Raw genomic sequence first — 16,165 nt, forward strand, 5'->3', positions numbered from 1 at the left:
AAAAGATCTGCATCATTTTCGTGAATGCTGTTGCATTTTATACGGACATTTAAAAAAACACCGGAGACTGTACAATTCAAGAAAAATAAGAAAAATAATTGTCCTTCAGACCATCATATGCTTTTTGAATCATTTAAATTGTGTAGAAACATACACTTAATACATGACAATTGACCCGGGCAAACAGCTGCTTCCAGTCCGTCACTGTGTGTAAACTTTAGTGATGTCGTTGTACTTCCCATCAGGAGCTTCGTACTTGTTAATTGGCGGGGTGTGGACAGGGCCTTCATGAGTAAAGGGAAATAAAAGAGTGTCTGGCTTCAGCGATGCGTGGTACAGCTCCTCAGACTCCAGCTTCAGCTCCTCCAGTGCCTCCGTCTGCGCTTTTAGAGCGAGTTCAACAGCCTGCATTTCAGCCATACTCTGCTCCTGTGCGACCAAACAGAGAAGAGCACAAATATGACTCACTTACTTTATATGATGGAGGGCAGAGGTCAGACACATAATTATCTGTAAAAGCTTAAGTGTTGGAGGTGTTGAAGGTAAGTGGTGACCTGTTTGTATCGACACCACTCCTTCAACAGCGAGGCTCGACGCTCACTCTCTTCAAATAACAGGTTTACTGCAGAGCGCTCCCTTTGGAAGAGAAGAAAAAACACAAACTTATAAACACATCAAGGTCAGCAAGCTAGGTAAAGCAAAATGGATGATACATACAAAGTTATTCCATCTGAATGCAATAATGTACTAAGACCAAGAATGTGGCGGGCATTGTCTTGTTTTATTCAAATTGTTGAAAGAATTCCATAAAAATGGTTGATGACAGTACTATGGACCACAGTAAAATGAGCTGTACCTTGTTTCATCCAAGCATGAGACTGGAGTGACGAGGTCCTCTACGGGGATAAGCTCCGGGGGAACCTTCTCCAGCCTCCTCACTCTTTTTTTCAGCCGATCTCTCTGCAACTGCTCGCTCATTGGGGACACTTTCTTCTTCTTTTTAGGCTCCGCTCTTAAAAACAAAAGCATAGATCTATGTCAGCATAGTCAATCACAATATATAAATACTATGATACTGTGATAAGTATTGTTATATTGTTCAGAGTTTTCATAATGAATCAACAAATGCTATATCGATATAATTTACTGTTCTACATTTAGGTTGGACACATATCAGTGACTTTATCGCTAGCATTTGGCTCATATCATAGACTTTTTTACTGGGAAATTAGAACACATCTTAACCGTAAGAGGTGGTTTGATAATCATCAAACCCCTGGTAAATTAACATGTAAGGGGATCTACTGACCCTCCATCCCCAGCCCTCTGTGCATGGGGATAAGATGCAGTGCACAGAAATTCAGAAACTAACCAGTGAGGAAACGCTGCTGGTCACTGGTTTTTCTTTAGACATATCTGTTGAATTGTAGTTGAAATAATTATTCTAATAATAAATTATTTGATCGAAAGAAAATCAGTTAACAATTTTAACAACTGTGTATTGTGAAGCAACGTCATCATATTCTGGTTGCAGCCTCTCAAATGTAAAGATAGCTTTGTTTCTTTGCTTTTCACCATTTTGCACCATTGAAACATGTATTTGGGCAAAATTAAGACATGACTTTGGAAACTAGATGTTAACATCAACTCTGGCTAAAGTGACAATAATATAGTGACTGCAAAAACAATACAACGTTAAAAGTAGAGTTTGGCACATATAATATAAGACTGGCAAGACCTGTAAATACGCTTTTGAATGCAGGATCTGTTTTATAATACTATGTTCTGGTAGTAGCCTTTTCCCACACAACTTGCAATGAATTCAATGACCAAATAACAGATGGACATACAGTGAACCTCGGACTTTTGATCTTACCTTAGAGAAGCAGATGTCTTCAGTGTCATCACAGAAGCAAACCAAGGAGTCCGTACAGCATGGTGATGTTCTCCCAACATGAAGCTGAAAAGCAACACAGAATACAGGTCAAAAAATACTAAATCATTGACCCCAATAGATTAATATAGGGGACAGTTTCCCTTTAAGTTTGGCACTTTATCTTGTGAATAACCTTAGCTGAGTTAGCTCCAGGTAGCTAGCGCCCAGTCAGCTGCTTAAATCTTACTTTACAAACACTCACCTTGACGAAGCGGTCTGTCGGGATAACACCCTGCAGAGACTGCGCGACAAACACATAGACATATTTCCACCTTGCGTTGTTTCAGTTTAATCTGATACTCGGGGTCACAAATGTTCACATGTAGTGTCTTCCGCTGTCCCATGGATGTGGGCTGTCCTCCCTGCGTACGTGACGTGATGACGTTGACTAAAAGTCACCATCGCACGGAGGCACATTCGAGTGTTTTGAAAGCACAGAAAAAGAAATAAAATGAGTTACATATAGAACACTTTGAAAATACCATAAGGAAATTAAAGTTATGCAAGACATAACATTACCTCAATTAATTCATAATGTTTAAGTTCGAAGTTATATGTAATATTTTTGGCGAATCTTATTTGACGAGTGTCAAGTTCGCTGCCCCACTATTTAGGGGAAAGGTCCAAAGGTCGCTCTGCAGTGTTGTATTCTGCACGGACTGATATTCATTCGGTGCAGAGAAAGAATATATCAGCCCACGAGTTTTATCCTAACACTGCTGGCTTGTTGATTCTGCATCATGGCTCTTCTACGAGGTAAACAAATACTTTTTTGAGGTCTATAGAAAGCAAATAAAAGCAGGAATGCATGCAGATGGACTTTAAGAAAGGGCTAACGTCACTTTGTTAAATAAACCTTTATATAGCAGTTTAGGTTTTAATAGTTTCCTGAGAAGAATGTCGTCACGTGAAAGTCGATATAATGTCATTGGAAATGTGAAAGAGGATGGTTAAAGTGGATAGTCTGATCACAGCGTTAACTACAAAATAGGTGAAAGGTGACAAGATGGTGTCAAGTTCATAACCATATGTTTATCGCCAGCATCCCCAAATACCTCTCGATCTATATAAGTGCAATTCATATTTATCATATTTACCGTTTAGCAATTTATTTTTACCTTCTTTATCAACCTACTAATAGTGTTCATGGTCATCAATAATGACAATAGCCACACACAAAGTAGTGAGGAGGACAGGGTCCTCCTCAGCCAGCTGTCCGCCTGTTCTCTGTATACATCAATGGCCTACACAGTGAGTACACACATCAAGAAAATATCTTAATATGCCCTTTTGTAGCTATTTAATAGCAACTTGACAGGCTGAGAGTTGTTTTTGCTGACCTCTAGTGTTCCCCCCCCTCATATTACTACAGTGATGGTGAAGTGTACTCGAGGGTGTGACAGTACACAATGATCATAAACTAAAAAGCATATAAAAAAATAAAAATAAACAGCACTATCATGCCCTTTAGCTACTTCCACAAATGTTTTGTTTATTTCTAAACATTTTATCATTAAAGCAATTTACCGACTCAAAATGCAATTCTGGTTGAGATAAAGTAAACTAACCAAGGTAAAGAAAATTATGCATTAAGAAAACTTTACATGTCTTTTTTGAGGGGTTTGGGCAAGTTGAAAAAGACTTAAGGACGGTAGTCTTAGTAGTGTCTCCAAACAGTATGTCTTTCCAAAGAAGGCACCACAATTGTTTTTAACTTGTCCGTTAAAATCATCACGGTTTTATGGTCTTATTGATTTTTATGCAGCAAATTAATTAATGTGCATTTAATCTGATTTGATTAAAAATATATATATATAATACTCAATCATCCCTGAACATTAATCGTTTGGATCTGAGAGATATTACTGAAAAAGAGCTGGATACATTGATTATTTGCTCCCCCTTTCTCTCCAGTCCATCTCAATCCTTGGTGTTAGATGCCCTCTTGTACAGTATCTTTATTTTCTGCTCCTCAATGCACTGGCAGTGTTGACCATCTCTGCATGATGAACCACTAAGCACTTCCTGATGCTGTGATCTGGCTCTGTGTCACTGGTGGTTGTATTTTGGTTGTCGCTGTACTAAAATACTCTCTTTGCAGGTGTATTTGTTGTGGGGGCCAAGCGCACTCCGTTCGGTGCCTATGGTGGCGTGCTGAAGGATCACAGTGCAACAGACTTGGCTGAGCACGCAGCTAAAGCCGCCCTCGCTGCAGGGGGCGTGGCACCAGAACTTGTAAACAGTGTCATCGTGGGAAATGTCATGCAGGTACTTAAAAACCAACAAATATCAAATCAAAACTAACATCACATGAAAATGTTATCATGCTCATTTGATACCTAACTTGTGCATTTACATTGGTTCTCACCTTTTCATTCCCCCCCTCCCCATTTCAGAGCTCAGCTGATGCAGCCTACATTGCACGGCATGTGGGTCTGAGGTGTGGGGTGCCCATCCCAGTGCCTGCTCTCACTGTGAACAGACTGTGTGGATCTGGTTTCCAGTCAATCATCAACGGCACTCAAGTAAGAACTCAAATATAATGCTGGCAGATGTCCAAATGTAGAATAAACTGTAGTAATGTACACTACTGTACTATGTGTAAAAGCACATATAGAAATCAATTGCACATTTTTGGTCTTATCTTTTGTCTTGCTGAACAAAAACAAAACCCCTGTGTGTTTGTAGGAGATTTGCCTCAGGGAGTCAGAGGTGGTCCTGTGCGGAGGCTCAGAGAGTATGAGTCAGGCCCCGTACGCTGTGCGCAACATACGATTTGGTACAAAGTTTGGATTCGATCTCAAGGTTTGTGATCGGTTGATTTTGTCTACTTTGTAAAAACCAAAACACTTGACACATATAGCTTGTTATTCAAAAACAGAAGCTTATGAGGCAGTGATACAAATAAACTATTCTCCTTTGTCTGACAGCTAGAGGACACCTTGTGGGCGGGTCTGACTGACCTGCATATCAAAATCCCAATGGGCATCACAGCAGAAAACCTGGCAGAGAAATACCAGATCACACGAGAAGAAGTTGACAACTATGCATACCAGTCACAACAAAGGTGGAAGGCTGGTAAGACGGGTTTCTTTAAAGAAAAATCCATCTTTTAAATATTTGTACGGTCTGCTCACCTTACACATGGTAACATCCAAACATGTTTCTTTTGAGAAGACAGGCGTTTGTTTTTAACTTGTCTACTCATTGTTTATAGTTCAATTGTGATTTTTGTTTTTGTTCACAGCTCATGAGGCGGGTTACTACACAGCAGAAATTGCTCCCATTGATGTGAAAGCTAGGAAGGGAAAGGTGTCCATGGCTCAGGATGAACACCCTCGTCCACAGACAACACTTGAACAGATGGCCAAACTGACTCCCGTCTTCAAGAAGGGAGGGACTGTAACCGCTGCCAACGCTTCGGTGGGTTTACGCCTATACAGTCTGTAGTTTACTCTTATGCTGTTGACTCCTATTCAAGATCTGGGGTGCATTTTTTTTCTGCTTAACTTCAAACTAAAAATAATTCTTAAATGTAATTGCAAACGGTTAAAAGCTAAAAACAACAATTTATTTTTTAAGGAGTTAGTGCCATTTAGTTTTATTTGAAGTCAAACATATTTGAACTACTGTTACTCATACCATGGGAGTATCTTACAATGACTACATCTAACACTCTTGGTGTCCAGGGTGTATCTGATGGAGCTGCTGCTGTGGTGATTGCAAGTGAAGATGCACTAAAGGAACACAAGCTCACTCCACTGGCCAGGATTGTGTCCTACCATGTGTCAGGCTGTGACCCAAGCATTATGGGAATTGGTAAGTAACACCTTTGTCATTGAGATGTAATTTAAGCCCTTTTTAAGTAAATGAATAACTAAATAAATGGTTGTGGTATTTCACATTGGTTTAAGTATCTCTGTTTTCTTTTAAAACATCTTAGGTCCCGTTCCAGCAATCACAGAAGCGCTTAAAAAAGCCGGCCTGACTCTCAATGACATGGATCTTGTGGAGGTTTGTTTTTAGCAAAACATTTCACTCTGTCAGACATTTCATCAGTAGTAAAATAATTACTCAGTCTTGACATATGTAAAAGCACCAATACAGTAATCTAAGAAAATCCATCATGACAAGTTAAAGTGCTGCACTAGTTAGAACTATGAAAGTACAGAAGTATTATAAGCAAATTATACTTCAAGTACTCGCTCCCAAAGAGATGCGTATCCTGTCACAGATATATTATTTTATTTAGCCTTATCAGATTGTTAATAATAATTCACTAAAGTTGCTTTGGTGTAGCTGATAATGTCCCTTAGATCTTTAAAGGTGCTCAGAGTAGACACTGCTTTTTTGTAAGGAGTCACAAGCCAAAAACATTTTTAAAAAACAATGACATCTTTCACAATTTATTGGAATTTTAGGTTTATTATACATTTCAATAAAAAAGAATCCAACTCAATGAATAAAGGTAAATAAAGGAAATACTAAATTAATGTAACTTCAAATTGTACTTGAGTTATAATAATAGTTGCTTTCCAAAACTGCCTTTTTATATGTGTTTTGATTGATTCAGCTACAACACATTTGTGTCATTGGTGACTTTTGTTTCGCACAGGTGAACGAGGCTTTTGGCGCTCAGTACCTGGCTGTTGCTAAGGCTCTCGGACTGGATCCAACAAAAACCAACGTTAACGGTGGAGCTATTGCCATTGGGCATCCTCTTGGTGCCTCTGGAGCACGTATCACTGCCCATCTGGTTCATGAGCTCAGGTAATTTTATCGTTTGATTAAATGAATTTACATTATATCAGGCGAAGGTTGCACATTGAGCAGCATTGAATATTGAACTTTGTTGTTCCTACAGACGACGAGGAGGCAAGTACGCCGTTGGTTCTGCCTGCATCGGTGGAGGTCAAGGCATCGCCATCATCCTGGAAAAGTACTGAACGAAGCAGCCGCCAGTTTCAGAGGAATGCTGTAGAAGAATTTCTTTTGCCACCGTCCACTCAAATATAAAAAAACACAGTTGACACATGCTTAAAATAAATCAAACAAAACATCTTACATTAGGTACTGTGAAATGGCAAATGTTAACATGAGGCACTGCTGCACAGCTTTTACCCTGGAACACAAGGATCAACATTCTTTTTTATTTTGCTAAGCATTATAACTCCTTACGTTCTATTCATACAAAAACAATATAATAAATGTTTCAGTCCATTGTTGCCTTGGAAGCCATGTGAAGATGAAGAACAAACTCATGTTTCTGTGATTGTATTACCAGACTGCAAGAGACTGTTTGTGTGTGTAAATGTGTCACAGAGCTAGATCACATTCACAAGTGTAGCATATTATTAACTTCATAAAGAACAGTCTGTATTGGGTTACAGTAAGGAATCTGAACCCTGGTGTTTGCCTTTATTATGTTTTCTATCTCCATTATCAGGGACCAGATGTTCCAGTAAATATGTCTGACCTGCGAGGGCTCCAACAGAAACTGATTTTGTATGTCTGTGTCAAATATTCTCAATAAATAACATTTTCAAAAACTAAAGTTGAATTGTGTTTTTCAAGTGTTTTTTTCTAGATGAGCAGGGATTAACATGAGACAAACAGAAAAAACTTACTTTGGTTTTAAAGCTTGTTTTTTAATAACATATTTTCAATTGCAGTAAAATGTTTTTTCTTGCAATACATAAGATTAAAATTCATTATGAAAAACTGAACACATATACCCATGGAGAAAGGATTACTGAGTGGTTTTTGATATATGTAGGCTTTCTAATTGTAGTGACTTACTCATAAATACAAAGAAGCTTAAACCCTTTTTTTTTTAAAGTAGACAAAAGTCTGGAATTTAGATGTTACTTATAGCAAGTATAGTTTGAAAAAACAAATAACAGAAAACATAACATGTGCTTCAGACTATGTTTTTTATTTAAGGCTCTGCACTTAGTAGAATTGTTTTTGGATCACTTCAAAAAACAAGATAAGATAATAAATAAATAACAATACTCCTACAGCTAATAATCTCCAATATCAAACTTCATTCCACCATACAGTCGGCATAAATGTTTCTACAAGCTCTATAAAAGCATTAAATGTTCATGTTCAGTGAGAATAATCGGGAAATATATTTAGGACTACAAAGACCATCCTTTTAACGCGACGCAATTACGTAAACGTCATCGTTCAGCGTCGTTATATACGTCACATCCCCGGATGACGGTCTTTTTTTCATAGCAAAGGTAAGACTGCCTTGCCTTCGTGGTTCTGTTGAAATAAAATCTGTTTGCATCTGTGTTACAGAAAGAAACAATCAGTCTCTAAATATCAGGATACGACTCTTTGTACTATAACGATGCGGTAGACATGGTTATTTTTGCGATTCGTCCGTCATATTTCTGTAATAATGAACAGTTTGGTGTATATGCAGACCTAGGCCGCCAGCTAGGCTATAACGTTAGCTAGCGGACTAATAGAAACGTGTGGTCCTTCGTTAGTCGGTCGTACCGACAAACTAAATGATTCCGCTGACACATGAGATGTATTTTATAACATTACATTGTCAGTTTTAAGAACGCAAGTGGCTGTCTAGCGATCATACGACTCTTCTTCTAATGTTGCTAATGCTAGCTAACGTTACATGCCTGTAGTGCATAGGCGAAGGCTGTGGTGTGTAGCTACCAGCCAAGCACGTTTAGTAATCATCTGCTGTATTGCCGGGATGTTTTCTTGTGTTAAGCAACTTATTGCATATTTTAATATTTGTTTCTGCTGCTCCAAAAGCGTTGTCATTTTAAACTGGACACATTTTCTTATAGGCTGTAGAATTGCTACAGTGTTAGCCTTCTGTCAGGTTGATGAATACCAAAATCATAGTACTTATAAACTGTGTGCAGCAGACTTTCCAACCATAGCTGGAATACTGTTTGGAGTCTAGAAGATTATTTAAAAATAAACCATGTATTCATTTGATAGTGGACACCACATACTTCTGGTTTACTAACCTTTTTCCTTTTTATGTCAGATGGCAGACGGAGACAAAAAGACTCCCAAGAGGAAGCACGGGAGCCGGAACCCGGTCCTGGCCCGGGGTATCGGCCGTTACTCCCGATCAGCTATGTATGCCCGCAGGGCCATGTACAAGAGGAAGAGCAAGATCACTGAGACCAAGGTGAGGGCAGATATGTGACACCATGTAAAATGGATGATAAAACCATACCCTTGACTCTTGTATTGATGACAATTTGTTTTTTGTTTCAGGTGGAGAAAAAGATTAGGGAGAGGCCCAAGGCAACTATTGTCAAGACAGTTGGAGGAGACAAGAATGGAGGCACTCGAGTTGTCAAGCAGCACAAGATGGTGAGCAAAGTGTAATTTCTTGTTTTTAACCATGAGTTTATTTTGTTATTAAGATCAGAATTAACTCCCATCATATACTTGACTAAATATCTCTATTCAAGTATTTGAGAGCACAATTGGTGGCCAGTTTAAAATATCAGGGGCAGTGGGTCAATTCAATTCCCCTTACAACTTTCATATAAGCCTATAAAGCAACAGGGACACTTGGGTTCCACAGGGCTATGAGTTCAATTAAATGTACTTGTTTTTTGTATGGAAATGTCTTCCACTATATATTTTTTTGCAAACCTCAATTTAAAATGGTAATGTTTATTTCCATGTGCCCCTTCTGTAGCCCCGCTACTACCCCACAGAAGATGTTCCCCGTAAACTGAGGAGCCACGGGAAGAAACCCTTCAGCCAGCACAAGAGGAAGCTGCGCAGCTCCATCACCCCAGGAACTGTCCTCATCCTGCTCACTGGCCGCCACCGTGGAAAGGTGAGAATCATTTCTAGCGGGTCTTCCCTTTCAATTTATTTTAATGTTCAGGGATTATCAGTAATGAGGACATTAACAACACAGGCCAAAAGTGCTAAGATTCTTCTAGTGTGTTAGAAAGCAGACCATGGTGAATTCTTATATATTCTTTGTACGATCAAAGCCATGAAAAATTATACATAAAGGAACGTTGAGATTACAGTCTGATGTCGGGGTTATTTTTTCTCTCTGCTTCAGGGCTAAAAGGGGTAATTGGCCTGCATAAAAATGAACTGAATGGGTGAATTATTTTTTAAATGACTGTGCTAGCCTAGCGTCATGTTTAATCATTTTCATGTTAAGTAATTGAACCTCGAAATCTTCTAAACCCAACGCTGCTCAACTCCTGGTTACAGCCTCAATAATGGAATTGGAGTGTAATGTTAAATTACTGAATTTGGAAATGCCATCTCTTTTCTATTTGTATGCCTCCTATTGCACAATATTTCACTGTACATCATTTTTATCAAGGCATTGGTGTGTTTTACTAATTGCATCAGAGGTGGACTTGTGCTTGTTGTTGTACTGTCACAAATTTAACTGTCTAGCAGTGGCAACATAATGGATGCTCGGTTCTCCCCAACGTACATTCTTATAAAGACGCATGTACAACCCACGTATCTATAGATATTGCCCCTCCAGAAAACAGCCCCATGTTATCGTGAATAAAAAATGAGTTTTCTAACAAGTGTGCTTGATGCATCACTATAATCACATAACCTCAGGTCCACAGACATTGTCGTTACCTCCCACACTCAAATGATGCATGGGCAAGTTATGGAGGCATGCTAGTGTGCCCACACACACTTTGAGCAGTTGCTGACCTAAATAATGTTTCAGAAGTGAATATGACAGTCTTCCTGTTATAATTAGGAGTGTCAGATTTATTTTTTCTCCATTCTCAAAACCATGGAATGGATGCAGCCATGTCTTAACCAAATGGCACAAATGACTGTTTTCTTATAAGCTCTCTAATTGAGCTGAATGGTGTGAAGCTCCAGTACAAAAGGTTGATCCTAAAGAAACTTGATTTGTCTTTCAGCGTGTGGTGTTCCTGAAGCAGCTCTCAAGTGGTCTCCTGCTTGTCACTGGTAAGGATAAATGTTTTTGGTGCACTTGCTGTTACCTTCACATTTAAGCTCAGTGACATTAGAACAGCAATTATTTGGACATCTTTCTACTTTTCTTAACGTTGCTATTTTCCTTTTTGCGTGTGTAGGCCCTCTTGCGCTAAACAGAGTACCCCTGCGCAGGGCTCACCAGAAGTTCTCCATTGCCACCAACACCAAAGTTGACATCACTGGCATGAAGATCCCCAAAACTCTGAACGATGCCTACTTCAAGAAGAAGAAGCTGAGGAAGCCCCGCCACCAGGAGGGAGAGATCTTCGACACAGAGAAAGAGGTGAACTAACTGGGCTATTGTCTTTTAATGCCTTACTTTGAAAATGTCAACAGGACTTGCCTTCCACATTTGTACATCACTTACGGATTTCTTCTCCATGTCTCTGCAGAAGTACCAGCTGACCGAGCAGAGGAAAGAGGACCAGAAAGCGGTGGACGCTCAGCTTCTGCCCCTCATCAAGAAAGTACCTCAGCTCAAAGGATACCTTCGCTCTTCCTTCAGCCTGTCTAATGGAGTCTTTCCACACAAGCTGGTTTTCTAAATGTGTTGTAATAAACAGTACCACCATCTAATCATCTTTCCTGCCTCATTTGTGCTGAAGCCGAGTATGTAAAGGCAATGATGGAAGTTGTACTAAAAAGCCTGCATTTTTAAATGGTACATGTAAAAAGTATGAATATTTAATGTAGATGATGGTTTTAAAACGAAGCACTCACCTCTAGTTGCATATGGATTATTTTTGATGCAGTAATTAAAATTAGTTTTAATGTTGTGCATTACAGCTAATGGTTAATTGCATAACTATGCCTGTATTTCATGAAGTGGGTATGAGAACCGATTTGCAAAACTAGTAATTTGATTAATCAACAGGTGGGAAGTAGTGTAGTACAAATACTTCATTACTTAAGTACATTTTTCTGGTATCAGTACACTCCACTACTTATTTTGACGACTTTTTACACATATCTGTACTTTCTACTTACTTTTTCAATACTGGTTTGTTACTTTAATTTGTTAGATGGTGTGATCAGTAATTGAGGGTCTATTTTTAACACTTGAATTCATAATTTCCTGGTTTTCAAAGGGACCAATGAAAACTTAATTTTGCCGTTGTTCAGCATCAAAACATTCATTAAAGTGAGGTCAGCTATTTAAATCAGTCGGTACTTCTATCACAGTATTTCAAAACACTAGTATCTGAACTTCTTGAGTAAAGGATGTGAGTACTTTGCCATCTCTGGTAATCAAATGTGGTAAAACACAATGTTCCCCTTTTTTAAAAATGGAGTGGGACATGGCATACAAATGAATTGAACTATATTTTTTAAATACTTTAGTACAGTCAATTTAAAGTTTAAAGAGTTTGAACATTCAAATGCGTTATATTTCACCAGGTTTATTCTGTTTTGATCCCTTGCAATCAACCATAAATGATCAGATATAGCCAAAGATAATTGTTCTACTACAAAAGCTCTAAGAAGCTGGCATGACGAGTGACTTGTCTTTCAAATTATGGCGGAAAAATGTAAATTGCCTATCTAGTCACTCCACTGTTCACTGCAAATATAGGATTTTATCCCACTTGTAATGTTATGCCTTTTGCTAATATTACCAATCTCCTGGTTCAGTTAGTGTATAATGAAGTGACCACACCAGACATTGGACCCAGACAGCTTAACAGCTACACTTTAATTAAAAAAATGACATGTCTAATGTAACAAGACAAAAATAAATACAAGTGTTTCATCTCTTTAACATGGCCACGTTTTTTTTTTTATCCTCAAAAACAGAACAAAGTAGAAAGCAGCACAGAAAAAGGCAGCGGCCCCTTGCCAAGGAATGATAAGTGCCTTTGTCAAATCAGTCAGTACTGTATGTAGTATGGTCAGCTGATTTAGAGAAAATGCATTCTCTCAGCCCGACTTGAACAGCAGGATGGCGACTTGACCCAAGTAGAAGTAAATGAAATGCTTGGTCTCATGGGTCACGTAGCTGCCAAAGTTCCTCCCAACGATGCAGTGCCAGGTGGGGTTGTATTTCTTGTCAAACTCCTGTGAGGGGCGAAGAAATGTATTCATCAAACATTTGTGGTCCAACATGTTTGAAGGTGAAAACAAAATACATTATTAAATGCTTATATGGTGAAGTAATGTTTCTTATTTGTAGTTTAATATGCTATATCACAACAGACAAGTAATACATTTTTACGTATCAACAACTTTTTTGTAACTGGATATGGTTGATTTATTGTGAACAATGGGCCACGATCAAGACGCACATATTTCTTACTTAGAAATGTTAAACTTAAGTTGAATTTATAACTAATTTGTTTGATAAGCATCTTTTTTTTTCCTTTCAATGATCTTCTGGGTAAAAATGCATTTTATATTGCAAATTCCCAACATATAGAAGCTCAAAAGGTAATATTCCAGCGGTTTTGTAAGACAATAAAAAGGTGTGGTCCTCCCTACTTTGATCAGGAATGTCACTATGGAGATAAAAAATGTGGGCATGTTGGCTTCTGGAGAACAGACCATCCAAGAGGAACTTGTTTCTTCAGGAAGAGTGGAAACAATTACAAATACCAGGCTAGGGTGAAAAGTGAATGATGCCCAGATGGGTTTTCCAGTGAGCGCAAATAGCTTAACATCGCCACATTCCAGTTTCTTTTCGTTTGTGCATTTGAAATACTGTCTACTGCAAATATGCATCTCTTTATTAATGTAAATCAAATGTAGCCCTATAATTTAAAAAGCATATTTGTAATGCGTTAGATTCTCGTTTTGCTTGAAAGACCTAAAACCCAAGATTTTAAATTGCCACCGACTGGTTTTGTTTTTTGAATTAAGTCAATTTCTTTGAAATACTACATGTTGCTCAAAAGTCAGCAGGTTAAAGATTAACTTTGTTTGAATCTACTTTAAGACTTTTAATGAATGGAAGATGCGTCAGCAGTAGTATTTACCTTCTTGATGTATGCAGCGATATCTTTCTCGATGTTGTACTTCTCCAGGGCCTGAGTGGCACACTCCACGGCGTCCTGCTGCATGTCCTCCGACATGTCGGCATTTTTGATCACTGCCTTTCTGTCAGACATGGTTGCCCTGGGAAACCAAAACACAGCGGAGGATTTATCATCTTCACGGGCGCATTGGCGCACACACACAATGCAAAAGACCCTGAGCATCCCAACAGTCCTTGTCATCGATTGACTTAAACGATACGGTATGGTTAACGTACTTGGTTGTCATCACCCAGTTAAGCAAAGAAAATAGTTTACGTTTGTCGGTGACGAGTTATCGTTACATAATAACTGACACATAATGTGAACTAGCCGTTTCTACAAGTGTTGCATAACAACTTCCATCAAGCTCAAAGGATGCGCGCGCTGCGTAGTTTCTATGGATACGCAAGACATTTTAGATTATCGTCTCAATTTTGTCCAAGGTTTAATCCAGGATCCTATTAAACTAAATGAAAGACCATTTTCCACTAACGTTACCTAACATTATAAAGCAGCGAAAGGGCAAGCCTCATTTGCCCTAACGTGCAGGATACCAGGAAAAGGCACATTTCTTATAATAACATAACGTTTGTGATAAATATGACTTATCCGAAGTAAGGTGTCATGGGGGTTTGCTAACAGACATCGAGACATGCATATTCAACGACGACGAGCCTTTCATTTGCTAACGGTTGCTATAACTAGCTACTCATTCATATTGCAAAAGGAAAAATAAACATCGTCTAACAGTCGGCATAGATTTAATCGTGTTGATAAAGATGAAAACTAAGTAAAGTACACATGCAGTCATTTAAAAATGTGAAATTGTTAAATGTACTTACTAGTCTCTCGTATAGTGTTGTCTAGTTTTAAAGAGATGACCACTCCTGTTGTGACAACTCCCGCGAAGTGGTTGACAAAAAAGTAATGTGGGTGTGTAGCGGTAGAAGACTGCTGCCTTGCCATATCCTCATTGGCTGTTATTAATGCACAGGGCGCTGTCATTGGCTGGTACAGGCCAATGTCTCGGGTATTTCTGCCAGCATTTTATTTCCAACCATCATGCCTTGCGGCACGGTCGTTACCGCGGCAACCACTGTAAATAAATTGCTAATGCCAAAGATGCTAAATAACTTTCTTTTAAAACCAACACTCTGTTATTCTATGGTCCATGCCTCACTGATGGTAGGCACTAGGCAGGATATTTTAGTACTTAGTTTACAAACATGTTGTAAGTGAAGTTAAAGAAAATGTAGCCCTACTCAATGTGAAACATTTTTGTTGGAAGAAGCAACATATTTATTTCTAACTGGAAAGGTTAACTTATTGGTTCAATACATGACTTATGCTTGTATCCTTATGCCATAGCGCGGGTACAAGTTACATTTAGATAAAGGCATAAAACATTTACAAAATCAAAAAATTACCTTTTTTCAGCTTTTATTAGTCATGGCGCTGGTCATAGCTACAGTGTAGTTGTGACGATGAAAATCTTAGGTCACAGGCTCCACCAACAGTGCAACACAATACAGCAGTGTGTGCAAAAAAGATTAATAATCAAGTATGTCATGGCAGAGTTTCATAAAAAAGGATAAAACATTGAATACATATTTATAAATGATAGTATGCAACATAAGTTGCGGTTCAGTTTTTCTTTAAAAAAAGAATTCCTAGTAGTAGCCTACTGTAGGCTATGTCTTTTTCAAAAAGACTCAAAATCCAATCATTGTTTTAGTACACTGGACAAATATGAACTTTTTATTGTACCAACTATTTTTACAAGAATATTTTAAGGATAATTTAACATGTGTGTTAAAAAGTGTAATTTCTATTTCAATACATTCCATATCTTGTGATCCATTGACTCCCAATCTGAACCAGATATAAACCTAACACTGTAAAATTAAGACCACTCCTTTTTATTTGGATTTGAGTTCACCTTCTATTTAATGCGAATGTAAAAATTAGTTCGTTTCCCCTTAATTTCTTTAAAAGCTTACATGTCATGTGACCAAGTGACTTCAACTCCATACCATTTATTAATTCACTGGAGAACACACACACACCTTTTAGTCCACCTTGGGTTAAATATTATTTTTAGCGATATTCAGCACTATTTTCTTTTGATTAGCCTTATTAGTATACTGAATTCCCGGGACACACATCTGTTTATTGGACTTAGTTCATTTTGGCAAACCTTTATATTTCTTTCAACACC

The 16,165-nt window shown here is 38.3% G+C and overlaps 4 protein-coding genes across 4 annotated transcripts; 2 read left to right on the plus strand and 2 right to left on the minus strand.

The window, feature by feature from the left end:
* Positions 1 to 118: 118 nt before the first annotated feature.
* Positions 119 to 2,316, minus strand: mrpl40 (mitochondrial ribosomal protein L40). Its single transcript, XM_079688895.1, has 5 exons — positions 2,139 to 2,316; positions 1,877 to 1,960; positions 857 to 1,012; positions 555 to 636; positions 119 to 429 (listed from the first exon to the last, which is right to left on the minus strand). The coding sequence occupies exons 1-5, from the start codon at positions 2,198 to 2,200 to the stop codon at positions 202 to 204; spliced, it is 612 nt and encodes a 203-aa protein (XP_079545021.1). The 5' UTR covers positions 2,201 to 2,316; the 3' UTR covers positions 119 to 201.
* A 220-nt stretch (positions 2,317 to 2,536) lies between these two features.
* acaa2 (acetyl-CoA acyltransferase 2) lies at positions 2,537 to 7,490 on the plus strand. The gene is made up of 10 exons (XM_079688893.1): positions 2,537 to 2,692; positions 4,038 to 4,204; positions 4,333 to 4,461; positions 4,625 to 4,741; positions 4,867 to 5,014; positions 5,184 to 5,359; positions 5,626 to 5,755; positions 5,880 to 5,950; positions 6,552 to 6,706; positions 6,801 to 7,490. Exons 1-10 carry the CDS (start codon positions 2,677 to 2,679, stop codon positions 6,880 to 6,882), a joined length of 1,191 nt encoding a protein of 396 aa, XP_079545019.1. The 5' UTR covers positions 2,537 to 2,676; the 3' UTR covers positions 6,883 to 7,490.
* Positions 7,491 to 8,944: 1,454 nt separating this feature from the next.
* rpl6 (ribosomal protein L6) lies at positions 8,945 to 11,515 on the plus strand. Its single transcript, XM_079689174.1, has 6 exons — positions 8,945 to 9,113; positions 9,203 to 9,301; positions 9,636 to 9,779; positions 10,861 to 10,909; positions 11,038 to 11,222; positions 11,332 to 11,515. Exons 1-6 carry the CDS (start codon positions 8,967 to 8,969, stop codon positions 11,482 to 11,484), a joined length of 777 nt encoding a protein of 258 aa, XP_079545300.1. The 5' UTR covers positions 8,945 to 8,966; the 3' UTR covers positions 11,485 to 11,515.
* Positions 11,516 to 12,602: 1,087 nt separating this feature from the next.
* Positions 12,603 to 14,940, minus strand: dynll1 (dynein, light chain, LC8-type 1). The gene is made up of 3 exons (XM_079689177.1): positions 14,790 to 14,940; positions 13,909 to 14,047; positions 12,603 to 12,994 (listed from the first exon to the last, which is right to left on the minus strand). The coding sequence occupies exons 2-3, from the start codon at positions 14,038 to 14,040 to the stop codon at positions 12,857 to 12,859; spliced, it is 270 nt and encodes an 89-aa protein (XP_079545303.1). The 5' UTR covers positions 14,041 to 14,047; positions 14,790 to 14,940; the 3' UTR covers positions 12,603 to 12,856.
* Positions 14,941 to 16,165: the final 1,225 nt, after the last annotated feature.

Source organism: Notothenia rossii (genome assembly GCF_949606895.1).
Source record: "Notothenia rossii genome assembly, chromosome: 6".
Classification (NCBI taxonomy): Eukaryota; Metazoa; Chordata; class Actinopteri; order Perciformes; family Nototheniidae; genus Notothenia; species Notothenia rossii.

Coding starts and splice junctions, on each gene's coding strand:
- mrpl40 (XM_079688895.1), bottom strand. CDS start 2,200: ATGTCTATGTGTTTGTCGCGCAGTCTCTGCAGGGTGTTATCCCGACAG. Junction 1,961..2,138: donor CGACAGACCGCTTCGTCAAG/GTGAGTGTTTGT, acceptor GTTGCTTTTCAG/CTTCATGTTGGGAGAACATC. Junction 1,013..1,876: donor AAGACATCTGCTTCTCTAAG/GTAAGATCAAAA, acceptor TTTGTTTTTAAG/AGCGGAGCCTAAAAAGAAGA.
- acaa2 (XM_079688893.1), top strand. Junction 4,462..4,624: donor CAATCATCAACGGCACTCAA/GTAAGAACTCAA, acceptor GTGTGTTTGTAG/GAGATTTGCCTCAGGGAGTC. Junction 5,360..5,625: donor TAACCGCTGCCAACGCTTCG/GTGGGTTTACGC, acceptor CTTGGTGTCCAG/GGTGTATCTGATGGAGCTGC.
- rpl6 (XM_079689174.1), top strand. CDS start 8,967: ATGGCAGACGGAGACAAAAAGACTCCCAAGAGGAAGCACGGGAGCCGG. Junction 9,302..9,635: donor TTGTCAAGCAGCACAAGATG/GTGAGCAAAGTG, acceptor CCCCTTCTGTAG/CCCCGCTACTACCCCACAGA. Junction 11,223..11,331: donor TCTTCGACACAGAGAAAGAG/GTGAACTAACTG, acceptor ATGTCTCTGCAG/AAGTACCAGCTGACCGAGCA.
- dynll1 (XM_079689177.1), bottom strand. CDS start 14,040: ATGTCTGACAGAAAGGCAGTGATCAAAAATGCCGACATGTCGGAGGAC. Junction 12,995..13,908: donor TCGCTGCATACATCAAGAAG/GTAAATACTACT, acceptor CGCCCCTCACAG/GAGTTTGACAAGAAATACAA.